Source organism: Nicotiana tabacum, chromosome 4 (assembly GCF_000715075.1).
Source record: "Nicotiana tabacum cultivar K326 chromosome 4, ASM71507v2, whole genome shotgun sequence".
In the NCBI taxonomy this organism is placed as follows: domain Eukaryota; kingdom Viridiplantae; phylum Streptophyta; class Magnoliopsida; order Solanales; family Solanaceae; genus Nicotiana; species Nicotiana tabacum.
In genome coordinates, this window is record NC_134083.1 from 18,625,527 (window position 1) to 18,652,845 (window position 27,319).

The 27,319-nt window shown below is 37.9% G+C and overlaps 1 protein-coding gene across 3 annotated transcripts in view; it reads right to left on the bottom strand.

Annotated features, from left to right (window-relative positions):
- Positions 1 to 13,647: 13,647 nt before the first annotated feature.
- LOC107796656 (ABC transporter C family member 13) overlaps positions 13,648 to 27,319 on the bottom strand; it is a 58,648-nt gene continuing 44,976 nt past the window's right edge. The window contains exons 29-52 of one of the 3 annotated variants that reach the window (XM_075251471.1): positions 26,165 to 26,262; positions 25,550 to 25,616; positions 24,248 to 24,311; positions 24,041 to 24,157; positions 23,877 to 23,957; positions 23,550 to 23,798; positions 22,721 to 22,822; positions 22,582 to 22,649; positions 22,219 to 22,350; positions 21,975 to 22,122; positions 20,646 to 20,926; positions 20,296 to 20,452; positions 19,607 to 19,782; positions 19,420 to 19,531; positions 19,246 to 19,299; positions 18,372 to 18,494; positions 17,497 to 17,595; positions 17,200 to 17,292; positions 16,997 to 17,107; positions 16,761 to 16,922; positions 15,848 to 16,035; positions 15,501 to 15,690; positions 15,255 to 15,422; positions 13,648 to 13,965 (exon numbers count right to left, since the gene is read on the bottom strand). In XM_075251471.1, coding sequence (XP_075107572.1) covers positions 13,885 to 13,965; positions 15,255 to 15,422; positions 15,501 to 15,690; positions 15,848 to 16,035; positions 16,761 to 16,922; positions 16,997 to 17,107; positions 17,200 to 17,292; positions 17,497 to 17,595; positions 18,372 to 18,494; positions 19,246 to 19,299; positions 19,420 to 19,531; positions 19,607 to 19,782; positions 20,296 to 20,452; positions 20,646 to 20,926; positions 21,975 to 22,122; positions 22,219 to 22,350; positions 22,582 to 22,649; positions 22,721 to 22,822; positions 23,550 to 23,798; positions 23,877 to 23,957; positions 24,041 to 24,157; positions 24,248 to 24,311; positions 25,550 to 25,616; positions 26,165 to 26,262 — 3,121 coding nt within the window. In that variant the 3' untranslated portion in view covers positions 13,648 to 13,884. Of the gene's footprint in view, positions 13,966 to 15,254; positions 15,423 to 15,500; positions 15,691 to 15,847; positions 16,036 to 16,760; positions 16,923 to 16,996; positions 17,108 to 17,199; positions 17,293 to 17,496; positions 17,596 to 18,371; positions 18,495 to 19,245; positions 19,300 to 19,419; positions 19,532 to 19,606; positions 19,783 to 20,295; positions 20,453 to 20,645; positions 20,927 to 21,974; positions 22,123 to 22,218; positions 22,351 to 22,581; positions 22,650 to 22,720; positions 22,823 to 23,549; positions 23,799 to 23,876; positions 23,958 to 24,040; positions 24,158 to 24,247; positions 24,366 to 25,549; positions 25,617 to 26,164; positions 26,263 to 27,319 lie in introns of those variants that run through there. The other 2 variants (XM_075251470.1, XR_012708554.1) reach the window with 2 other exon arrangements.

Consider the following 27,319-nt stretch of genomic DNA (forward strand, 5'->3'; position numbering starts at 1 on the left):
AAGTTCACAAATTCGTTTCTCCAATCCTAAGTTAAATTATTAAAATTTACCTCACTCTTGGTTTGATCGAGTGCCGAATGAAACAAATGTATCACAATGGCATTTTCTACATTTGTTACATCCGCGATTGACGCGAGATTTGCCACTGCGTCTGCGTATGCTTCTGCATTTTCCTCCCTGGGTATTTGCACGGCTTTCCATGTCTGAAATTGTCTAAGCAATTCTCGTACCTTTTCCAGGTATTGCTGCATTCCCGTTTCTCTTTCCATGTAAGTCCCCTTCATTTAATTAGCCACCAGCTGCAAGTCACTTTTGATTATAATTTGTTTGATACCATGTTCTCGTGCCAATTCCAAGCCTGCAATCACAGCTTCATACTCTGCCTCATTGTTAGTGATTGGATAACATTTTATTGTTTGTCTTATAACTTCACCTGGGGGTGGAATTAGAACAATTCCTAAACCCGAGCCTTTAACATTTGAGGAACCGTCAGTAAACAGAGTCTAAGTCCCCGGATTAGCTCCGATAAATACCTGTAGTTCTTTCTCTGCCTTAGGAACTAAATCCGCTACAAAATCTGCTAACACCTGCGATTTTATTGCAGTTCTCGGCTGATATATGATATCATACTCACTGAGTTCTATTGCCTATTTAGCTAGTCTACCTGATAATTTATGTTTATGCAGTATGTTTCTTAAGGGAAAATCTGTTATAACAGAAATAGGATGACATTAAAAGTAAGGTCGTAACTTCCTAGATACCATAATTAACGCTAACACGAGCTTTTCTAGGTGTGGATACTGTGTCTTAGCATCTAGTAAAGATTTACTAACATAATAAATTAGGGATTGTTTACCTTTATCTTCTCGCACCAACACCGCACTTACCGCTACTTCTGACACAACAAGGTAAATGGGCTATCTTTCACCGTCTTTTGGTTTGGCCAATAGAGGCGAGTTTGATAGATACAACTTTAGGTCCTTGAGAGCTTGCTGGCACTCGTCAGTTCATTCAAACTGATTTTGCTTCTTCAACACTGAAAAGAATTTTAAACTTTTTTCTGATGATTTTGATATAAACCTCCCCAGATCCGCTATCCTGCTTGTTAATCTCTACACTTCTTTCTTGCTCGTGAGTATATCTGATATCTCCTCAATAACTTTGATCTTTGCGGGATTCATTTCAATACCTCTGTTAGAAACAAGAAAACCCAAAAACTTACCTGACGCAATGCCAAAAGTATATTTTTTCGGGTTTAACTTTATGTTGTACTTGCAGAGAATCTCAAAGGTGTCTGACAAGTGTTGAAAATGATCCCCTGCTTGTGTCGATTTGACCAACATATCGTCTATGCAGACTTTCATAGTTTTTCCTAGATATTCTTGGAATATTTTAGTCACCAATCTTTGATATGTAACTCCAGCATTTTTCAAGCCAAATGGCATGACTTTGTAACAATAAGTCCCCATGTCTGTGATAAACAAAGTTTTTTCTTCATCTATAGGGTCCAATTTTATTTGGTTATAACCTGAATATGTGTCTAAAAACTTAAAAATTCATGATCTGTAGTAGAATCAATTAATTGATCTATATGTGGTAAAGGGAATGAATCATTAGGACAAGCCTTATTTAAATTAGTATAGTTTACGCAAACTCGCTATTTTTCATTCTTTTTTGGAACCACAACAGTAATGGCTAACCAGTCAGGGTACTTTACCTCTCGTATTGAACCAATTTTTACAAGCTTTTGTACCTCATCATGGATCACTTGATTTTTGAAGGACCCCTGCTTCCTTTTCTTCTACTTAACAGGTGGGCGTGAAGGATCCTCATTCAGCTTATGAGTCACCAACTCCGGTGGTATACCTATCATATCTGAGTGCGACCAAGCAAAGCAATCTGCGTTAGCTCATAAAAATTCAATTAACTTACCTTTTATTTCTGGGCTTAAATTTGCTCCGATGTAAACTTTTCTGTCTGGCCAGTGGACAAATAATATTATAGCTTCGAGCTACTTGGTATTTGTTTTAATATTTTTATTTTCTTCTGGCTCTTGAATAACATCGGGTCTCGAATCAACATTAGTCTGTCCTTGCATGTCTTCAGTTGAGGTTTTTGCAATAGTGTCCTCAACCGAATTCTGTAATTGCTATTTCACGTCTGTATCATTGGCTACCGTACTTGTGATCACCACTGAGTTGATACTTCTTGAAGCTTGTTGATCTCCACAGATTTGACAGATTCCCCACGGTGAAGGAAATTTGATAACTTGATGCAATGTGGAAGGGACGACATCCATATCATGAATCCACGGTCTTCCCAGAATTATATTATAGGCCATGTACGCATCTATCACCTGGAACTTTGTATTCTTGATGACCCATTCTGCAAATGTGGTTAGTACAACTTCCCCTTTTGTAATAACACTTGAATTATCAAACACGGACAAGGACCGCACTTTTGGTATGACTTTATCATTAGCTTGCATTTAATTCACCACCCTCAGTAAAATGATGTTCAATGAGCTACCTGGATTAATCAAAGCTCGTTTTACGTTAGTATCATGTACAAGTAAAGATATTACTAGTGCATCGTTGTGAGGAATCATCAAGCCATTCGCATCCTCATCATCGAATGTTATACTGTCGCTATCCAAGACCTGGCGAACTCGCTTTCCGTAAGTGATCGTGATTTTTGATGTCTTTTTTGTGGCTGTATATGTTACTCCATTGACCTCATCTCCCCTAGTTATTACGTTGACTGTTCTTTTTGGTGATGGAGGTTTTGGGCGCTATTGTCTGTTCTTCATGTATGATTGTCTTTCTTTATCACTGAACAGATCTGTAAGATAACCCTGCTTCAACAAATGCTCGACCTCTCATTACAGAAGCCTACAATCTGTTGTACTATGGCCATGATCATTGTGAAATTCGCACCAGAAATCTGGATTTCTTTTTCTTGGATTTGATCTAATTTCTTTAGGACATAGCACTTTATCCCTCATACCTCTTAAAACAGCCACTAACTCGTAGGTACTGATGTTAAAGCTGTAATATCCTATTCTTGCTTGCGTATTAGAATCATTTCTTCGGGTATCTCGTTATTTTTTTAACCTAGATGAAGAACTTGTGTTTTTTTGCCTTGGTCTTAAATCTAATCGTGCACTCTCCTGTTTAGATCGAGAGTCTCGCTCTGCAGGTCCCATATACGGCTCGTACCTATTTTTATCGGACCTTCTTTCTTATTCTGAACGTCTCGATCCTGGCCTCTCATCGGCCCTTGGCTGTGCGACCGTATCTTTTTCCATTCACAACTTCATATTGTACATGTTGTACACATCATTCCAAGTTGTTGCTGGAAATTCTCGCAAATTTTCTTTCAGCCTCCCAGTGGCTTCTGATCTTTTCTCGTTCAAGTTGCTCGCGAATGCCATAGTCTCCCAGTTATCAGGTACTCGAGGTAACATCATCCTCTCCCGTTGGAATCTATCTATGAATTCCCTGAGCAATTCTGTACTCCCTTGTTTAATCTTAAAGATGTCTTCCATGATTTTTTCCACTTTTTGAGCCCCCGAATGTGCTTTTATAAATGAATCTGCAAGCTCAGCAAAATAATCAATAGAATTTTTGGGTAAAATAGAATACCACGTTAACCCTCCCTTTGTGAGTGTTTCACCAAACTTTTTAACCAAAATCGATTTGATTTCCTATTTGGTTAAGTCATTGCCTTTCACGCCAGTAGTGAACGCAGTTACGTGATCTCGAGGGTGAGTTGTTCCATTATATTTGGTAATATCAGGCATTTTAATTTTTTTGGAAATTGATAAATGTGTCGCACTTGTCTTCCAGGATTGTTGTGAATACTTATCAATATCCACCCCTTTGATTACGGGTGGTACACCTGGTATCTGCTTTATACGATCGTTTTGTTCCTTCAACTGTTTCTGCAAAGTTAGCACTAAACTTTATAAACTAGAATTATTTGGAGTACCTGACCCTCCATTATGAGATTCATTAGGATTTTTTTCACTTCTAGAATTATCAAGCCCTGAACTCGGGTTCTCCAAAGTCGTTGTATTAACTGGTGGAGGAGTTTGCGCCGCATTGGGTAATCCTCTAACAAAAGCTTGTAGTGCACTGTTCACGTGTTCTGCAATCAATTGCTTTAGAGCGTCTTGCTCCACGGTTTGGTCGTTTCCCTGTTGATCATCAGTACGTGAAGTGAATCTTTCAGGCGAACTTCCACGGGACTGTTGAGGAGATCTCGTAGGTGTGTGGTGTGGTGGAGTTGCACCTTGTTAGTTCAGTTGGTTGTTGTCGTTAACGGTTGACATATTTGGTTGTTAAAGATTGGAAAATGAACAGATTATCAGATTCCCGGCAACAGAACTAATTTGTTTAACCAAAAATAGATTTCTCGATCAAAGTCAATATTTAAAAGAAATCGGGCTACTGATAACCAAGATTTACTTCACTTTCTCAATAATTTGAAAGAATAGATCAAGGAATGAAAATAATTGACAAAGAAAATATGAAATGAATTGATAATCACTCCCAAAATTACGGCTTAGAACTTTGAGAGTAAAGCAAAGAATAACTGTATAAATTTCAATAATAATTGTTTCTTGCCATTACAAATGAGATTCCAGTCCTTATATAGGAGAATACAATTATAACAGTTCCCTTACTTAATTTGGGCTCACTAATAATATTAATTGCCTTGATTGTCCGTTACTATGTATAATCGTAACGGAAACATTTATGATTAAAGATTCCTTGTAACTGCACCGATTTCCATTCCTTATTTATGATAGATTTATATATCTTCCTTTCTTCATAGCCTTTATTCATTTCATTCTCGTTTCTCCTTTTATAGTTGTCAGGTCCTGTTTTTCCTCAGTGTAACCCCGTGGATGTTTCTCTCGTTCCCTTTCCGCATTTTTTAACTTGTCTAATTAAGAATGTCACTTGTCGTTACATCGATGTTCTACATACCATGCCCCGTCAACTTATTGATAGTCCACGTGTCATGTCTTTTTCCACCGATACAAAACTAATGGCAATTATATGGAGATAGTAGCTATTTGAGATGTGGGTATAAAAATGTCAGCATTACCCTAAAATGAGCATTGGATCCATGAAAGTTGTAGTGATATAATTAAAGAATGGGAAAACTGTAAAAGAAAAAGGAAAGCAAGGAAGAAAGTAACAGGGAGTAGTAAAAGTAAAAGAAACAAAACTAATGGCTTTTGGGAGGGAAAAGAAACAAAAGAAAGAGATGACTATAATAGGATATCCTAAAAAGAGAAACAAATGATGTCCCAAATGTCACAATTCAAAGGAATAAGGCATATGGCAACCGAATGGATGGAGATGCTTTGTCTCCTTATCTTATTGTCTAATTTGTCTATGCCCACGTCTCTATCCCACTTCTACTTTCTTTAATTTGCTTTTCAAGCAAAGCAACTTTACTACGTAACTATTATTATTATACCGATTTGACTTGATTAGTCACATTATCAGTATGTATTATATACTTGGTAAATCCATTATATTATCATCAAGAAAGAAAGAATGTGTATTTTGTGGAAACTAAAAAATTAGGTTGTATTATCTAGAATTGGTCCAACTTTGCCCACAGAAGCTTTGGCTGTATTCCTTTCTAGTGAAGACGCACATGTAGGAGTAGGCACAATGGCAAAATCTAACATATCAGCGGCGGAGAGACAAATGATAAAGATCGATAAATACTTACTCGCATCGAGTATTTATAACTAATCATAAACCACGGTAGAGACACTCTTTGAGGCGTAATTCTATACTGTTTTGCGAAAGCTTCATTTCATGTTGTATACGGTCAAAATCGAGTTTTGCCCTTCGTATGATTAATCGAGATTGGAACATGATGGTCCAAGGTTCATCATTATAATATCGAGACCATGGTGCGAAGTATATGTTGTTGAGCTCGAGACCCATGGACCGATCAAGATCGAGATCGGCCAAGATCGAGATCGGCCGGGATCAAGATCGAGGTCGACCAAGATCATCGAAGACCCAGAGACCGATCAAGATCGAGATCGGCCAAGATTGAGATCGGCCAGGATCAAGATCGAACGCGAAGGGGTCCGGACTAGGCATCGTACTAAAATCACCCACATGTAATGTAGTAAGACAGTTTATCAGAACTACAAAATTGACTAACAATGAGGTCGAGTATGAGGCCATGATTGCAGGTCTCGAACTAGCTAAAAGCTTGGGAGCGGAGATCATAGAGGCTAAGTGTGATTCCCTCCTCGTGGTAAACTAAGTTAACGGGACTTTTGAAGTCCGAGAAGATCAAATGCAGAGGTACTTGGATAAACTACAGGTGACTCTACATCGATTTAAGGAATGGACCTTGCAACATGTACCTCGAGAACAGAACAGCGAGGCCGACGCTCTTGCAAACTTAGGTTCGTCGGTCGAGGACGACGAACTCAACTTGGAGACTGTTGTACAACTCATGAGATCGGTAATCGAAGAAGGTCACGCCGAGATAAACTCCACAAGTTTAAACTGGGATTGTAGAAACAAGTACATAAAGAACTTAAAGAACGAAAAGCTTCCATCGGATCCAAAAGAGTCAAGAACTCTGCGCACAAAGGCAGCACAATTCACTTTGCCCGAAGACGGAACACTGTTTAGAAGGACGTTCGATAGACCATTGGCAATATGTTTGGGACCGGGAGATACCGACTACATTCTACGAGAAGTTCACAAGGACACTTGTGAAAATCATTCTGGTGCCGAATCGCTGGTCCACAAAGTAATCAGAGCAGGAGCATGGTACTATTGGACCGATATGGGGAAGGATGCAAGGGAGATCGTTCGAAAATGTGACAAATGCCAAAGGCATGCGCCCATGATTCATCAACCCGGGGAACTACTCCACTCGGTCTTCTCCCCATGGCCCTTCATGAAATGGGGAATGGACATCGTTGGCCCTCTCCCGTCGGCCTCAGGTAAAGTTCAGTTTATTTTGTTTATGACTGATTATTTCTCTAAATGGGTTGAAGCACAAGCTTTTGAGAAAGTCATAGAAAAAGAAGTCATAGACTTCATTTGGGACCACATCATATGTCGATTCGGGATGCCCTCCGAGATTGTATGTGATAATGGAAAATAATTCATATGCAGCAAAGTAACTAAATTTCTCGAGGATCACAAGATCACAAGGATCTTATCAACACCTTATCATCCCAGCGGGAAAGGACAAGCCGAATCGACCAACAAAACCATCATCCAAAATCTTAAGAAGAGATTAACCGAAGCCAAAGGAAAATGGAGAGAAATACTACCCAAGGTTCTATGAGCATACCGCAAAACATCAAAATCCAGTACCGGAGCAACACCGTTCTCATTAGTAAGGTGCGACCCTTTCTGTTTTCATTTATATTTTAAACTAACCCTTGCAGGTGTTTGACCAGAAACAACGAAGGATTCTTCGACACGAAGCCTGTAGGTCTGAAAGCACGCGTTGCACTCTTTTTTCCTTAGACCGATTTTGTCCCAAAAGGGTTTTCTGGCTAGGTTTTTAGTGAGGCAACCATTAATCGTGCTAACTTAGAACAATTCAATAGTATCGGAGGTTTCTTTATAATCAACCTCGAACACTGTGGGGAATTGCCCTCGAATATCAACTTTGATGCGAGGAAGTTACTTCATGGCAGCAGGGTCTCGATAGGAAATATTTGTAAGGGCCAAACGGTCAAATGAACCATGCCCGCGTAGTTTGCTCGAGCCCTGGCACATAACATGGACGTATGTATAATCATTTATAAAGAGAAGTATTTTTCTTTACAATTCCTTACTCTCGACCTATTATGTAAACATGCTTAAGGGCCGACTATAACCAGAGTTCGGATAATTACCCCCACTCTCGGTGACTGCCATCCGAAAAATAAACGAGATCGAATTATTAAAACTCCGAGATCATAAGACCTTTTAGATAACCCTCGATTTTTATAGGCCACGGCCAATCCACTCGGGGACTGACTCTTCGGGCAAGCTCGAAGTAAAACGGAAAAATAAGCCCAAGGGGCAACTCCCGAACTAAAGAGGCTACGACCGAATTAACACGGATCAGAGATGTCCGAATTCCGTAACAAAACAGGCCTTCGAATTCTTTCATAAATCGGTTAAAAAAAGTCTACCCTGAAAAAATCATAAAAGGTTTCGATAATGTCAAGCCTCGAAAACTCTAATGAGTACAAAATTGTTTGAACTCTTGAACGATTCCTTATTTCGAGCCAAGGCATTACGAGTTTTTTGCAAATACAAATGATAAAAAATATTTTCAAGCCGAAAAGGGGAGAAAGCCATAAACAGCCTTTCTTACAAAAGCCTAAGGGCTAGATTACTTCGAGTTCGAGCAAGCACTCACTCGATCGAAAAACCTAAGGGCTATCTAGTTTGGTTCCAATCAAATTGTCTAAACCCCGGACATAATTTTATGCTAAGGAATTTTCGATCTTCGTAAAATACAGAAAAGCAAAGGAAAAACACAAGAATCAAAAAAGCAAGAAAAGCCTTATATATATATATTCAAAAGATTTTTATAAAAGGTCGAAAAGTTTTTTACAAAAGGCCGAATCGGCCCCAGAAAAGATACAAAAGAAAAACAAGAAACCTAATATCCTAAGTGGCTTGGTCTTCATCGGAGGCTGCGTCCTCTGGATTTTCTCCGTCCTCAGATTCGCTCGAGCTCTCGGAATCTTCCTCAGGGAAGGCCAGCATTCGGGCTCTGGTTTCCTTCGCCTTGGCATTTTCAATTTCGGCTGCAACATCGAAGCCCTGAGCACTGAACTCCTCGAGAGCTTTCCTCCGAGCCTGCCATTTAGCATGTTCGACCATGCTCTTGGCCTTGACCTCGTTGACCTCAACATCGATCCTGAACTGGGCCACTTTATCATCAACTCTTTTAATGGCCTCGGCCACCTCGGATCTGGCCACTTCGAGTTCATCAGCCAAGCCTGCCTTATCAGAAATGGCCAAATCCAATCGATGCTGAAGCTCCTTAATTTTCTTCTGCAGCCCGAATCTGGGTCTCAGCCAACTCCAATTGCGCTTGGACGACCTCTTTTTTTGAGGCAAGGACGTTCATATTCTCTTTGAATTTTTCCGCCTAGGCCAGTAGCTCATCTACTTGCGAATTTAGCCGTCCAATCTGTTCGAGCCTATGCCGAACCTGCAGAATTGGATCGTTAGTGGTTATCTCCAATTCATCTTCATTGTCGTGAAGAATTCGGAATACCTGCTCATCCATTTCCTCGTGCTCATCTCGATCCGTTACCAAATCTACCCGAAGCTTCTCACTAAGAAGTTTGTAGGAGTCACTCTTCTCAGTGAGGTTCCGACCTTCGGCCCCATGCTCCTCTCGGATTCGGAAGAAAGCCTCGTGATGCAATACCGAAGCCTACAGACATGGAAAAAGATGTTAGAATTATCTACAACTCTAAGTGTAAAAGAAACGACAGAGATACCATCGAAATTACCCGATTCAGAGTATGTTGAGCCTCGTTGAAAAGGCAAGCGAGTCCTACCGCATTCATCACGGTTTGATCCTCTTCGGTCACCAAGGATCGAAGGTAACTAGCAATCCCCACAAGGGGAGAGAAAATTCGGGCATCCTCCGGGACAGAGAGCACTATCTTCCGCTTACGATCGGGATTAACACTCGGGGCCGGGAATCGGTCCACCAGTTTTGGAACCGATGAAGACCCGGTAGAGCCCGACCATGATGCTTTCTTCAGTACCGGTAATCCACCGAACCGGATAATCTCCTCCGAGGCAGCTGACTCGAGCCCATCCAGAAAGTCGTGGATGTCATTCGACTCTCGAATACCCTCGTAAGATCGACCTTCAAACATGTTGGCCTCACGAATTATAGCATCCGAAATCTGAGGGGATCCGCTAATGTACATTACCTCGAGCTCGTCCCTCAAGATATCTTTTGCTGCCCGAGAAGTCTTGCCCTCAGTCTCCCCTTCAACCATCTCAGCTCGAGACGAGATAATCTCAGTTTTTCCTTGTTCAGGAATTATGGCTAGGGTTCCCTTATCTACCTCCGCCGATTCGGAGGATTGTTGTATCACAACATTAGCTCGTACACAGGCCAATTCCTCTTCTCCTTCTTCGGGCTCATCCCTTAATCGGCGGATCGAGTTCGGAGGCATGATACCGGAGCCCCCCTTGGGCTTGCGAGATTTCTTCGCCGGTTTTTTCTTTTCCGAGATCGGGGAACTCGGTGCATCTTTTATCTTCTTCTCTTTAACCTGCTTTGGGACAGGGACCTCTTCATCACCAGATGTGGGCCTCATGGCAACATCCTTCCCAAGTCCTACAAAGGGAAAAATTGGGGTAAGCGAGTGAAGAAGAACAAATGACAAACAAACTAAGAAAGAGTTACTATGACTGCGAACCTCCCATCGACCCTTTGATAGTTCCACCCAAGCACGCTCGGAGTACGGTCTCTGCAACACCAAACCTTCAACCCATTGTTTAAGACCCGGAATCGGTTTCGGCATCCGAGCCACAGCTGTAATAAGAAAGAAAAAGTGGATCAAGAAAATGAAAGGCAGTCACAAATTAAAGCGCTCGAAGGGAAATGGCATGTCATCGGCAGGGATCAGGTCCGAGGTTCTGACTCGAACAAATCGGCCCATCCAACCTCGATCACGAGTCTCATCTATACTCGAGAACAATGCTTTGGTGGCTCGGCAAGCAAGCTTGATTAACCCTCCTCGATAGAGTCGGGGCTATAAAGGCGCATAAGGTGATCGAGGGTGAAAAGACACCCCTCAATTTTTCTTGAGAAAAATCGAAGAAGAATCACTATTCTCCAAAAAGAAGGGTGGATTTGGCCAAGGGTCACGTCGTATCTCTTGCAAAAGGCGACGATGACATGGTCTAATGAACCCAACGTGAAAGAATAAGTAAAAAAACTTAAGAACCCTTCCACATGGGTAGTAATTGATTCTTCAGGCGATGGGACTACCACGTGCTTGTCACCCCAGTTGCATTCCTGTTTTACTTTATCGAGAATTTTTTCGGTGATTGAACAATGGTACCTCGAGATCGGCTCATATCGGTCCGGTACCGAAGAAGGTTTTTCAACCTTAAAATTGATGACAGTTGAGCACCCTACCAGAACGAATTCCTCAGGGCGAGGCTCCGCCGCATCCTCTCCGTCGGCGGGTCGTGATGAAGAAGTGACCTCTTTTTGCGGCACTGCTTTGGAGGTTTTCGCCATTGATGAATAAAGGGAATGAGAATTAGGGTTGTATGCGATGTAAAATGTATGAAGCAAAGGGATTTTTTGAAGAAGATGCAAGAGTAGATAAAAAGCTTTTGAGTGAAAAGTTTGGATGAGGATGAAAGTGTGAATATTTATAACCTGGTGATGACGGTTCAGAACCGGTAGTGGCCGACCAATGACTGACAAGCATTTAATGCTTTGGTAACTGGACCGACGGGACGTTTGTTACATACGTCATAATCGGGCTCGTCACTGACATCATCATCCACCAAGTCGGAGTCCGAAAATTCATATCATTTCTCATCATCTTCTTTCCGAGAAACGAGGGGACTATCTGTATACGGTCAAAACCGAGTTTTGCCCTTCGTATTATTAATCGAGATTGGAACATGATGGTCCAAGGTTCATTACTGTAATATCGATCCATGGTGTGAAGTATATGTTGTCGAGCTCGAGACCCAGAGACCGATCAAGATCGAGATCGGCCGGGATCAAGATCGAGGTCGGCCAAGATCGAGCTCAAAGACCCAGAGACCGATCAAGATCGAGAACGACCAAGATCGAGATCGGCCAGGATCAAGATCGAGCCAAGAAACAAAAAATGTGTTATAGCCACAATTAGGGGGAGAATCTCGGTGGAAATCACGACACGTATCAAGAAGAGGCCGATTAATTAGCCTATCATGAGAGTCCTTACTGTATTTAGAATTGTATCAAGAGTATGACTCTCCTACTATATAAAGGGGGTCTGATCATTTGTAAAGGGAGACTAAGGCAGTAAAAAGCAATATACTACTCTTTTCTTTAGGTTCTCAATACTCTGTTACTCTGCTCATATTTCATTTGCTATTTCATTTGGTTCGAGGGCCAAAGCTGCACATCTCATTTGATTTGCTTTTATTTTTCTTTACAGTCAATTTCAATATCAATTTGCATATTTTCTTAGCTTGTGTCAAGTAAAATTACATGTCCTTAAAACCACATATGAATTCAATTGTTATCCGTTTTTAGGGTAAACACATATGTATAGCTAAGTATATACGTTTTTTTTTTAATTTTTAAAAAAAGTATAATTACACATAAAGTCGGCACGTTTTAATACAAAGCAAGTATTATTTTGCAACCTCCAGTAACCTTAAAACATCATATATGCCCTATATGCAAACCATTTAAAAGACGAATTGTAACAATAGATTATATCGCTCGCACAAAATCTCGCATACGCCACTGTAATAATGGTTGTAAACTCACTATTGTTTTATTGTGCTTAGCACTTATATCAGGGAGCAAGCAAAAGAACATGGCATGCCTGTTGCTGGTAGAGGATTGATGGGACCATTTTCAACAACAATAAGGTAAAGAGTAAAGAGTAAAGAGCAAAGAGAATACTGCTTTATTTTCTTGCTAGCTACTATTCATAGCAATGCTTTCATTTTTGTCTTCAAAATTCTCTTTTTCGTTTAATGTTAACTAACTTTTGAGCCGGTGTAAAATCATTGTCTAGTCGTATTCACCGAAAAATGCACGAGCAAGCATTTGCCTTTAGCTTTATGCTTTACCCTTTAGGGAACAGTGACAACAAAGGCTTCTAATGATGGAAGAACAACTGAATAGTTGAATAATTTTCCTCCATCTACATTTGAAGTGAGAGTGTAAAAAGTATTTAGTATCAATTCGGGAACCAAACTTTCATAACTTTAAAAATAAAATTTACATGTTAACAAACTATATAAGCGTACTATAAATTACAAATTTTCGTTACTATTCTTCTGCCACTAAGAATAGCTAAGGCAGGCTAATCTTGAATTTCTATTTCCCTCAGCTCCAGGCACATAAAAAAAACTCGAACTTTGGACTTTCTTTTCTATTTAACTTATGACTGACGGGTGGAAGTCCACTATAAGATGAGGATGGTCATGACTAAGATTGGAGATTAGTCCAACTTTGTATCTATTTGTTGGTCAGTCACTAACAAAAAGCATGTAGGGAAAAAAAACATATAGTATCTTTTTTCCTTCAAAAGGAAAATTTTAATAGAGACTATATGCTATACCATTCCATGTTGTTTTAGTTGGCAACCTTTATCATTTATGGTAATTAAAAGATTAGGATATTCATATTCTTTGGTTTGGCCTGTGCATTATATATTGCTCAACCACAACTGTAGCAGCATAATTCCTTCCAATTACTCTGAAGGTTTGTATGAGAATTGTGCAAAGCATATGCTTATTCGACGATCTTTAAGTTTGGTGTTTGGTATCATTTCATTTTTACTCGAGGTAGTTTTACCAAAATGTGAACAATAACATCTTAATGGCACTTATCATGCATAAATATTCCCACAAGTCCATATAAGTTATAACCTTGCGCATCTACCATGTTTTTTTTCCAGCAGCATTTTGAGCTAATATAATGGTTTTATTGTACAACAACTTCACGTTTGAAGATTTGGTTCAGCCTACATTAATACATTAGCAACCATTAGAATTAAAACAAGAGTAAGTTTGAAGGTGGATAGTTGCTCTACTATGCAACATCTTCCAGTCGCCGAACTAGTTTTCTAAAACCTAAGTCATCATCGGAGATGCATCACATTTTTGAAGCTTTGGCGAAGCTGAAAAATATGGATGACTGATCTTCTAGAAGAATCCGCGGGTTACCCTGTTCAACCTGGAAACCAAAAAAGGAAAGATGAGAATCTGGATCAATCTCAATTTGGATGACATTCTGCAAACATTTCCATCTTTAATGTAGCCTAACACCATGAAAGCAATTTAACAATTGAAGAATGTTCAACACTTATTTGGTTGTTCATATCAGCAGCCTTAAAGATGTAGGTAATGCAAGGAAAACATAATAAATAAATGACAACAAAACCATAACAAAATGATGAGGCAGAATTAAGTCATTAAGAATAATATCTGTGACCGTTGTGTCGCCCTACTTTCCAGATAAGTATAAGACAAAATAATTAACCTGAGGAGACTTAAATATGTCAGGGGAAGGAAGATGCAATATGTTGGAATGTTATTAAGAATGGAGTGTTCGCCGTGAAATCTTAGTACAAAGAATCATAAACTATGATGGTGGCTCACGAAGCATGCTTGAATCAAGACAATTTGAGAAGGAGAGGATTTATTATTTGTAGCAGATGCTATCTATCTGAGAGCTCATGTGAATCAGTTGATCATCTTTTTCTGCATTGTCATTAAACCTGGCAGATTTGGACCATGTTTATGGCTATTTTTGGAGTTCAAGGTGTGATGCCCGAGATGCGGAGGCAGGATTTCCGCTAAGAGGGTGCAAAAGAGAAAAAATTTAAAAATTAAAAGAGATTATGGCCAGTGTGAATTGAACCAGTGACCTTACAAAGGTTTTGAACCCCCTTGACCACTGAGCTATGTTTTTGGGCTGTGTAAGGGGATTCAAAATATAATAAATAGAGGTACACAACAGATTTTGCTTTATATATGTACAGTGTAATTTTCCGGCGAAGGCCGCTCCCCCTAAATCCGCCGCCCCTGCCTGAGAAGTTCAGAGATTTGTTAGGATGTTAGGATGCTGGAAATCAATCTATGCTGGGAAGTGTAAGAAAGAGGCCTGGATTGTCATCCCATTATGCATTGCATGGACAATTTGGATGGAGAGAAATAGGAGATGATTTGATGGCAAAAAGGAGCAACTTCAAGTCCTGAAATTTAGATGCATTCAAAAGCTGTGTTTTTAATTTTCAGGACGTGCTAGACTTGTTAGATTTTATAGAGATCTGATGTACCAAGTCTAGTGTTTGTTTTTTTTCTGCTGCAGTATTCTCTTGATACTGCAGATTAATAAAATTTTACCTTTTCAAAAAAAAAAAAAAAAAAAACTACTAGTCCGCTAGTTGTGTTATGTTCTTATAATTCATCGATGTCTAGACAGAGTTAAAGAAGGTAAGCTTGTCAAGACAGTAAGTTTACCAGAAACCCTCTATCCAAAATCAGGATATTGTCCATGTTCAAAACTGTGGAAATGCGATGGGCAATTGTGATAACCGTTGTTCCCTGGCATTCAGTGGCTAGAGTTTTCTGTAGTTTTGAAGTTGTTTCAGTATCCACATTTGCCGTACATTCATCCAAGCAAAGTACCTGCAGAAAAAATGTAAACTGTTGGCACTCTCCCATTTCTTGTACACACCTCCGCACTAACTCCATTTACAATATTACCTTACAAGACTTGAGGAGAGCACGTGCAAGGCAGATTAGCTGCTTTTGACCAACAGAGAATGCTGTTCCAAACCCTTTCAGTTGAACATCCAGTCCACCTACTGCTTCTACCTCCTCCTTGATGTTGCATTTTTCTAGGGCATTCCAGATCTCAAAATCCATGTTCTCTTGCAATGGATCTAGATTTTTCCTGAGATGTTTATATTACACAGACATGTAAAGGAAGCCATATTGCCAACCAATCATCATTAATATACACATATGCTGTAAGGAAAAAAGGAAGGGAATGTTCTAAGACAATATGACACAAGAGAAGTAGCAAGTAATGTCATGTCTATATTAATTACCTTATCGATCCTTCAAACAAGAAAGAAGCCTGGGGTACAACAGCGAATCTTGAGCGAAGATATCTGACAGAAACACCAGCAACGTTTATGCCATCAACCATGATAGATCCTCCACATGTTGGGTAGAGCCGAAATATGGCGTTCAAAATACTTGATTTTCCTGCACCTGTTCTTCCAATTATACCAACCTGATAGATACTAGGACAAACTTAAACTTCAATATCACTGGAGTCTGGAGGAGTTCTACCTTAAAGCAAAGAAACACAAAATATCACATCACTTGAATCCCATCCCTCCTGGTTGTGCCTTGACAATTTGCCTTTGACACCTTTGATCATTTTGATATTCTTCAAGGAAAAGACTCAGGACATTGTTCTAGTGCTAGAGAGCTCTCCAAAAAACGCCAACAAAAGTATAATAAACTTTCCAATAGCAAAGTTAAATTTTTTAAAGATATCTTAAGGATAGGAGAATCTGGATGATGAACTAGGCAAATGGTGCAAATTAGATCATCATCGCAGTTAACTATTACGTCTCCTAAAGCTATCATTAGCATCACTAACCCTTGATGACTGGAAAATCTGGATAGTGGAAGCACCAAATAGTGTTAGTGAATTAGCTTTATCTTCACACAAGGTTCCGATTAACTATGATTGTCTAAAGTTCCAGTGAAACACTTTCACTTTAATTGCAATGAAAACAAGGAATTATACAATTGGCCTGATGAGTTGATATAAGAAGTAAACAAACAACAGATATCCTGAAGCAAAGGTCTTTATTTAAAATAAGAAAATTACAATAACTTAATTTTCAACCATCATCTCTTTCTTATATAGATTTAGGCCATGTGATTTTGCAAGTGTCAGATTTGCAACTAAAGGACATGGTAGATATTCAAAGTAGACAAACAGACCTGTGTTGCCCCAGCAATGTCAAAAGAAACACCACACAAAGCAGGAGGCAGTTGTGGCTTGTACTTAAGAGTCACATTGACAAAATTGATCTCTCCTTGATGGGGCCATTGTGGATGTAACGGATGACCTCCAACATCTTCTTCTTGAGGAACATCCATATACTAGAATGGGGAGTAAAAAGGAGTTCTCAACTTGTGCGATAAACTTTTTATGAATTGTATTTTAATTTAGTTACCTGTAAGATCCTCTCAATAGAAACCATCTCTTTCTCTGTTTCCGTGAAACTTGTTAAGAAGCTTCCAAGTAAAGATACAATTGGAGCCGCATATGAGAGAGCCAAGCCAATCTGTTCATATAGAATCAGTACATCAAATTCAAGGAAGATTATGATTGCTTTGCAGAAAAGTGTCAAGAGCATAAGAACCACTTAAAACTTACCAACCCTGGCGTACCTAAACTGAAGGGGAGGTATCCATGAGAACCAATAACTGCCATCACTGCAATGAATGACACGATAAAAGCTGCGAGCAACTGGAAAATTTAAATCTTTCAGTAGCAATTATAGCATCTAGTAATCATGACAATATCAAATTTTGAGTATTATGATATGACTTACAAAAATGAGAAAATGTGTGCACGCCAAAGTTCACAATTCACATTGTCAAACTTAAGAACATGGTGACACAAAAATCAGAAGTAGTTCCACTAAAGTGGTACTGACAGCGCAAGACATACCTGAAGGCGCAGGGAGAGCCACAAACTCGCTGTTACTTCTGAATACGAAGTCCTCTGATATGTCATCAGATGCTGATTAAATTTGAGCAGAAAAAAAACCTGCCAAAAAATATAGTTTGTTTGAATGGAAAAACACCAATGTTGGACAATGAGTTCTTCTTAAAAATGCGGGAATACACAGCATTCAAAATGATAATTTCCACTACACAAAGGTAGCAATGGGTCTTTCTGTTTGGCAACAAGAGGAGGCTAAAAGGTGCACTTAGTGATGCGGTTTATAAAGCGTGGGATAAACTATGTTCCTTAATTGTGTGATGTACAAGGGAAATTACTAAGGTACTGCCTTCTGACATTCACTGCAATCATACTGTTCCTCTATGTAATAGGGGTGTTAGATACCTATTATATATATAGGTATATGCTGAAACTAGGGAAGAACAGGATAAAAGAAAAAACTCACATGAGGAAGAATAATTACTTGTGATCATGTTCTGTCAAACAGATGCATTTTTTCAAAAGAAAGATAACACAATGTTTCACTCTCCTATCAGAATTAGATTTTATCTAAATGTATATTGTAGTATCATGCTAAAACTGTCAGAAATCCAAGGTAAGAGAAGAAAAGCATAGCAACTGGACTAGAATTTAGTAGGAAAATTTTAGACAACAGGAACTTCTTTAAGTAACTCCTTCCCTGCGATCAAACATGTGATTGACCCCACCAGGTAAAGCAGTCAAAAGTTCTTTCAAGAGGGCACAAATGGAAAAGCACAAACTCTGATTAGCAGGAATGAAAATTTATATCCTCTTGAAAGAAAAGACAAAGATGCTCCTACGAGAGTGATCTCATTTAATTGAAAAAAGGATATAATTACCTCGCATTTAAAGCCTCTTATTGTTGATGATCCATCCAGAGTCTCCGTAAAAGATGCATATATAGGTGACCGAGATACACTGTCAAGTCTACGCAACTCACGTGATGTTGACCTGTAGTACAGCTGAAGATCTTATCATCAGTTATTCTGTCTTAGCCTCTAATAAATCATATTATGGAAGTGAAACTACCTATTCCAGTGGCTAAGGGCTCCATATTATTCCGCATCTAAATATTTCATATTGGGACTTTGAGAAAAAGGTTATTTTAATAACCTTTATTAACATTCTAGCAATTGTGGATCACTAGCATGATTTCGCAGATTGTGCTTAAGATCCAAAGAGAAATAAAAAGAGATTCAAAGAGAAACTTTGATTTTTTTTATTTGTTCATATTTGAAGCAGCACAAATAGATCAATAAATGCATTATACTGTAAAATTTCTTTCTATGAATACCCATACTTGGCAAGCATTATATCTAACAAAAGGAAAAATCTAGTTTCTTCGGAAATGATACACCAAATTTCACTAAGCTACAACGAATAAATAGCCTACATAGTGATGTGTCTATTCCAATAAATGATAATCAAATATCACGTAAAACATAAGTTGTTCAGATAGGAGATGTGACTACTATCCTTTCTCTTATCTAAATGATGAAAACATAAAAGCGTTGATGAGATAGAAATGGAAGTAACACGTCCGAAAGAGAATACAATAATGCTAAAACATAGAATGAGCACGAAAAGATGACCACGAAAGGAACAAAAAGATCTACATTCATTGTTTGCTATCATCCTGATATTACTTTGCTTTGATCAAAACACCACTTCACTTTACCAATCAGTGAGATATATAGAAATTTTGGAACATACCTGTAATTTTCTGTAGATGTACCAGAAAGGCATTAACAGAAACAAAAACATGACCTGCATATAAGCAGAACCTATTAGAATCAGAAGTTCTAACAAGCAAAACATGGACTGCAGTACTTAAAAAATTGCAAAAAAGAAACCGTGAAAAGTTCTGAAACAAGGAACTAGCCATACCTGCACGTATGAAAGAACTACAGCAATCCCCAAAAGGCCAACAAAATTAGCTAGCAGAATATTGAGAATAAAGGGAAGAGAATCGTCAATTGTGTAGAGATCTGAAGACAATCTGTATAGTCCAGTCAGTACATATTATATAATGTCAAAAGAAAGAACATTTAATTTCTTAGTGAATCTGATATACCTGTTTATAATTCTCCCAGTTGGGTTCAGATCAAAGAAGCTAATAGGTGCACTTATAAGCTTCTCTAATAATCGATCATGCACCTTAACAGCGGCACGTAGCCCACCAAATGCAAATGAAAATGCCCTCACTAAAGTTAGCAAGGAATTTGCCAGACAGAAAAGAGAAAGTGTGGCCTGCAACATCAATAAAACAGTCAAGCATACTGATAATTAGTCAATCATATTAGTAAACATGAGCTGTATATCACCAAGAAAGGCATGGTGACTTCTCCAACTCCACCTTTACATTTGAGAGAATGAACGAATGAGGGGGGGACTAGATATGGTTAGTGCCAACTTTGGTGATGAAAATTATACTAAAAAGAATACATTCTTTCTTCACAAACCGAGTTACTACTTTTGAGATTGGGACCAACGGAATGTTCTAAGAAAGCCTCACGCCTCGAAACCAGATCTTCTCTTGATAATAGGAGAAGAGTAGGAGAAAACAATATATTGAGCAACAACAGAGCTCTTCAATATTCTTCCATTTTAGGAGAGTCTTACAACGACACTTTTAATTTCAAAAAAAGCATAATAAAGCCTTATTATGATTTATTTCATTCCTCAAAATAAAGCATAATAAAGCTGGGGAAAGAAAATAACTTGGTGAGAGAATCTACACAATTTAAGTAGTTGGTTAGTTACCAGGTAAAAGTTTGTTGAATATGCTTTCTGGTTTCTTCCACTTGCATCAACCCAATACGAGAGCCACATGTCATTTCCATTACGAGAAGCTTGCATCAAAACCGCAGAGAGACATGTTAAAACTGTGATGAACCAACCAGCAAAAGCAGCATAGCTCCTGCGAGTCATATAATGATGAAATCATCAAACTGAAAAATTTATCACAGGCAGGATCTTTCCTTAAACAGTCGAATGGAGCTACATGGATAGTGAAGATCTTTATGTCAACTACAATTAGCTTGGGATTGAGGTGTAATGTTGATATCTTTGTTGTAAAATTATTTTCATGCTAAAATAAAATAACAACTCACTTGTATACAGTGAGTTCGACTTTTCCTTCTTTCCGAGCCTCTGATTCATCAGTCACTTGATTTCCACCAGGAGTACATATAAAATCACCCTCTGAAACTTTCTGCTGGATCTCACTAGAAATATTTGATTTTTTATCCTGCCGTTGAACTTCAGAACAAGTGCTAAGTTCATCGATTGTTGAGAATACTACATCAGAAGAACAAGAAAACTCAGTTGGATTCCCCACCCACTGCACACGTCCTTTATCCATCACAATTACCAAGTCTGCGGCAGATATTGCCTGTAAAGTAAAAGAATAGATTATTATATGGAAGACAGGCACTACTTTAGATACCGTAAATGAATGGTCCTCTGGGTTGCCAACGACTTAACTTATTAACAAAGATGTTAGATGTGCTCGATTTGTTTCTAACCTGAGATTAATGCATCTTTTCTGATTATAAATGCATTTCTAGTTCTTTCTTGAACAAGAGATTACAAAACAGAAATACACCTTTTGCTAATTTTTTATGCCTTTCCATTTTCTTTTGCCTAGTCTTCTGATAAAATGGCCAATATACAGTAGTAAATTGCTTCACAACATAATTTGGTGCATGAATCAACATCACTAACCTTGTGACACACATACGGATAGTGGAACTTCATGTCATTAGAAAGAAAAGATAAATAATGTTGCATGTGTAGATTTTCCAGAAATGCACTGGGAACAATTAGAGTAAAATTTAACTATATATTACATTTAATCTACAGATCCTTGTTAAATGAGCCAAGTTCAATTAACCCCAGCAACTAACAATTACTGTTACTACAACTGGAATTAAGAAACAATTGTTCTATTAAGAAACTGGAATTAAGAAACAATTGTTCTATAAATTCGATCAGTTTCAATTGAATATAGAAGGAAAAAAAACTATTAAAGTGAAGATAAAACTACACAAAACCCATTGCATGATGAAAGGAAATTTTCGTGTATCATTTAGCTCAATTAGCAATGTCTACTAGTCTTTTCTGAAAGCAAGGTGGCTCCCACTTGCAAATACAATGAGCTGCGAAAAATCAATGGCTTGTATATCCATATACAAAATATAGCATCACATTATCTCCATAATGATTATATCAAAATTGCCCTTACTCATTATTTAATAGAAGTTTCTATCAATATTTTCAAATATCTCCTTTTTCTTCCTTATAATCTTTGACCGAAACTAAAATTTCTACATGTCTTGTATGAGAATAAACAACTATGAATTGAGTTTAAAATAAAGGTATAGAAACCTGAAAAAAAATCTATTATATCCAGCACTAAAAGGAAGTTGTGAATGGAAAACCTGAAAGTTATGTGTGCAAAGGATGCGTGTATGCTGACTCATCAGAGGGCCGAGAATTGCATTATGTAAAATTGAAAAACCAACATGTGCATCAACTGCACTGAGGATATCATCAAGTAGGTAAATTTCCGCGTCATGATAGATGGCTCTGTCAGATACAGAAAAGTTGTCAGAAGATGAGACAATTCACTTACTCAGTCACTAGACAAATACCTTGCAATTTGAAGACAGAGAATCGCATCACCTGGCAAGTGCAAGACGAGCTCTCTGTCCACCAGATAAGTTAAATCCTTTTTCTCCAACAGAGGCCATATCACCTCCCATCATTCTGGAAATATCGAAGTCCAAGGAACAAGCTTGTAATACTTCCGAGTATCTGCTCTCATCAAAATCCAATAAGCTTCTGTTAGATAGTGATTCCTCAATAAACCTTCATACAGTGAATTTTCAAGGGTCCAAGGCATACAAAAAAATATCATCTCAATGGATAATGAGGTTAATAGCAGAATTGGGACTTTGGAAAGGCAAAACTGAGAACTGAAAGTTGATGTAATGAAACTATCCAAACAAATTCTTATTGCCTTGTCAAAAGGTAAATGAAATAGACCTCCTTGGGTCATAGTCTCTCCCAAACAAAATGTTATCACGTATGGTTCCTGAGAGAATCCAAGCAACCTGAAAAGATAGGCAAAATATGAGATCAGGAGTGCTACATAACACATCAATACTACCAGCTGTTTGTTCACCTGCGGTACATATGCAATTGAACCAGTCCGGTACACAGATCCGTTAATTAACCCCGTCTCCCCCAAAATCAAATTCAACAAGGATGATTTACCAGACCCAACCTGCAGGCAAAAAGATCTGTTATAAGAGAAATAATAGTTTTGCTGGAAAGGAACCTTGCACAGTATAATCATTACATAAAGCTACACGTCCAAGAAAATCAGTGTATCACTTCTGCTACACCCATTACTATGGTGGAAAAGGGAGGTATAACTTCTTATTATACTACAGCATTGCACCATCGTAGTTTCTTTCCGTAGAGTTAGAACCACCAAAGTGGTTACTAAGGTGAATTAAACTAAAGAAGGTGCCAATGGTAGACTGTAGGTAGTAAGAGTATAAAAAGATCATAGAGATATTGATTCAAATTTTCTTTTCTGAGATTATAATCATATCTCCAACTCCATCTAACAGGATATGGTGAAAAGGAAAAACCCAAATAGCACGAGTCATACATATACAGTATCCTCAGTAGCTCAGGTTTCACAAACTTTTGCACCATTAAGAAGCAGAGGCTTTGCAATAACAATTCTAAACATATATCCATTTCTAAGACAAAGTATACATATATCAAATATCTCTTGATCCAAAATGTTAAATAGTCAAGTCTGTGTTTTCTACAACAACATATGAAATGTCATCCCATAACCCATAAGCTTGTAAACGGTCAAAAGGACAAAGCTTTAAGATACTCCCAATTTCATGTCAGATGAGGCTGGTCAAAATTTTCTCACATTGATAAGCTCAGAGCTCTAAAATAAATTAGTTATAACAGCAATAGAGTTTTACCTCTCCAACTACTGCAACCAGTAAACCTTTCGGAATAAGAAGATTAACAGGATCCAAAACCAAATCTATTTCCTTCTGGTCACGGCACGACCATGTGCAAGATGCATCACGGATGACAACAGCCACATCTTGCAATTCGGTCTGCTTATCAGAGGAAGAGAAAACCGAACAATTGCTTGGTTGTTCCATGTTTGTCTCCCGCTCAAAACAGGATAGATACTTGCATAACCTCCTGGAAGATATTACAGCCTGCAAAACAAAAGATTGAACAATTATTATAAAATAAAGGAGGATAATTTCTCAAACTAAAGAATTTTCACAACTCACATCAATTAACCCATTAATGACCCAAGGGAATGAATTTAATGGAGAAATCAAGTTATTAAACAGTGCGACACAAGTGAAAACCTGCAATTTTAACCAAACAATTAGGCAACATACGATTGTTAAAAAATTGCGCAAGCAAGTTACTTTAGATTCTCTGATTGTACCGTTGCTGCATCAAGTTGATGGCCCATCAAAGTATAGAGTCCAAATGTGAACAACGAGAAAAGTGTTGGTGTTGTTGCCCAGAAGAAAACGCACCATGAATCCAAGTATTTCCTAGTCTGACAGGAAAATTCTAAGTTTAAGTTTTAAGTCATATGGCTCATATTATCAAGCGTAAAGTACTAGAAAGATGACGAATATTGTCTCACTGATAGGTATTTCACTTCTTCCGATCTCGTCTTCATCAGCCAACTTGCAAAAAGTAGCTCCCAACTATACATTTTAAAAGTACGTATATGTGTTAAAATCTCCGCTGTCATTCTAACCCTGCAAAGAGGCATGGACAATGGATCGTAACAAATATAAGGAATGCTAATTACAAAACTCAAAAGACATAACTCATTACTTCTTTGTACTTCATTGAAAAAATCTGGACATGATTTTCATCCAAGACATTTCTCCCTTCCCACCCTAAGCACTATACACAAAAAAACCGTCTTCTAAATATTTTCTTCAACAAATAGAAGCATCAGCTTAATTCTAAAAAGAATCCAACCAGCAGTTTCTTATTTGTGAAGAAACAAGATCGATAATGTATAAACATCCCTAATAACATGAGGACAGCATCGAACTAAGGATAGAAAGTCATCAGCTTAAAGGAAAGCTTCTCTTAAATTATCTGATTTTGAAATAAGCTAATTCTTGCATACAAGACACTACTTCCAGAAACTTTTGCTGATGAAATGTGTAAATACGTTCTTTTAACTGATGCGGCATTCAGGTTGGATTATAACTTCAGCATGAATTTAAGCCGGTGGAACATGTAACATTCAATCTTCAAATTATCCTTGGGCTCTAGTTCAATTCTTCCTATGCCAGCCATATGAATAATGTGATAACACCACAATCCAAGACATCTCGCCTTGTAAAGAGAAAAATTGATCATGTATGTGTTTCAATACTTCCCTACCAGCAACTATCTGGTATCATTAGTTGCTATATGATCTAACATCTGAACAAAGAAAAAGCCTTAAATGTCTGGTTGCATATTTAACCTATCTGCTCGTATCTATATGTCTCTCCTTACTACACACATTAATTTTGATTTCTGTAAGCTAACAGAACACTTGACACTCCAGAAAGAAAAGGCAACATAAAAAGTTCACAACAAGTAAAATAAAATAACTGATAAGAAGAACTGTTGCTTAGTTTCAGCAAAATGACAACACTGATTGACTCTACTTAATTTCAGGAAAAAACCTATAGCAACCAAGGATCACTAGAAAAACTGCAAAAGAATGTTAAGAGATTGATCACATTCAGGTAGACTCTCTGCCAAGTTTAGAAAAGAAATTTGTGATTATTCAACATGGGCACCAATACACTTAATCTTTCCAATAGCACTGACCAGGTAAAGAAGATGAATGAACATACATTTCAGGAATAGCCCCATATGAGGTGATATACCAAAATGAATTCCGGCAAGGTTATAAAGAGTCGCTGCCACATACCTTTCATCCTTTTGCTCCATCATGCTCTTTGTAGCATTTGCAATCACATTTGCAATCCACTTATTAACTGCACAGAATAGCACTTATCAAGCCTTCTCTAGAATTGACTAAATGTATAAAGGCCTTGACATATCAAGAACCACTTACCAAAGCCCTTTGAAAATAAAAATGTATCATCTTCCTTGAAGGTTGAAGATATGTTGCAGGACAAGGTCTAAGACTATAGTGACTATTGATTTTATTCCTGATGGTGATTTGTTATCTAAGTTGAAAAATATAGATTGCTCCTTAAACTAAGCCCTAAACCTACATCAACCTCTCAAGGAAAACCTCATATGCAGACGACCGTGGATATGAACAATATTGACAGTAGTGGCACAATCACATCCACGAGATTTTCTAGTGGCAACTAGTCTGTATTTATCACTTATCACTTCCCCAACAATAAGCAAGTTATCAATCAACTTAGTATCACTGTGACACCCTATTTCCATCAGACCAACTTAAAACATATAGTTGTCTCTGTCGTATGAACACTTAATATTTAGTGCAGACACAGTAGCTTTCAATTGTTAATAAATTTTGCACATGTTCAAGATCTGAGTCATCTAATACCTGGTATTAGCAGAATTGTTATAGCTATTCCAGACAGAAATGCAAACTTGACTTGTTTATACAGTAGATAAAGAGCAATTCCAATCTGCAATGGCAAACTGATGCATTTCATGATTAATAGATCTGGTAACCAAGGAAAAGGGAAAAGGACAACATCCAAGCTGGCGAACTTCATTCTTCTTTTTATAAGAGGTCTAATCAATTCAACGAAGCAACATGCTAGATATTATCTTGAATGAAAGACTTTAAATACGTCATCACATTTCAAATAGGCACTGCCTCACAAGAAGGTGCAGTGAGTTGTATCGTAGATTTTGAAAAGGTCCTCTATTTTTCTTGAATAGATGCACTTAACAACAAAAGAGAAAACAAGAAGAAAAAAGAAAAAAAGAAATACAAACGAACATGTTGACCCTGATAAAACACATTATAGTTTGTTGAACATTTTGCGGAGCAGGACCATTCTCTTTTAGCAACAATTTATCATTATTTATCCCAAAAAGAAAACTAAAACTAGGATCAGAAATGTGCATTTAATAGTGGCATCATCAATGAAAATACATGAATTTACAGTCACGAATGTGCAAGTAGAGTAAGAAGGAATGGTAACAGAGTCTGAAAGTTAAAGATACATCAACACAAATATGAAATTATCATACCAAATTTTAATTGACAGAAGTAAAAAGCATACTGGATAAATATCACAACATCCAAAATTTAGACGACATCGTTGTGTACAGCTAGATACTAATAAGAAAATCTTTTTTTACAGACAGCACAGATACATTACATTCAACTCAAATTTAGCTAGATGCTAACTTTACGTTGAGTTTTCATATATCATGGATTTCAAGTTTCCTACTGAAAGGCAGTCAGTGAATCTTTATGATTCACTGAACTATGGAGACCATTTTTAAGTGGTTCCAACTTCCTGAGATGTTTTTCTTCTTTCCGGTCATAAGTGAAAATGACAACTTGCTATTAAAAAACTTCATCAAGAATGTTTCGGCATAGATTTAGGAGGCACAAGTAGGTCTCAATATGCACTGAGAAGAATTAGGCATCAGAGAGTTGCTAATAGTTTCTTGAAACTTTAAGGAAAGAACGACATTTTTGGAAACATGACAACCTAGACCCTAGATGTTTATTTCTGTC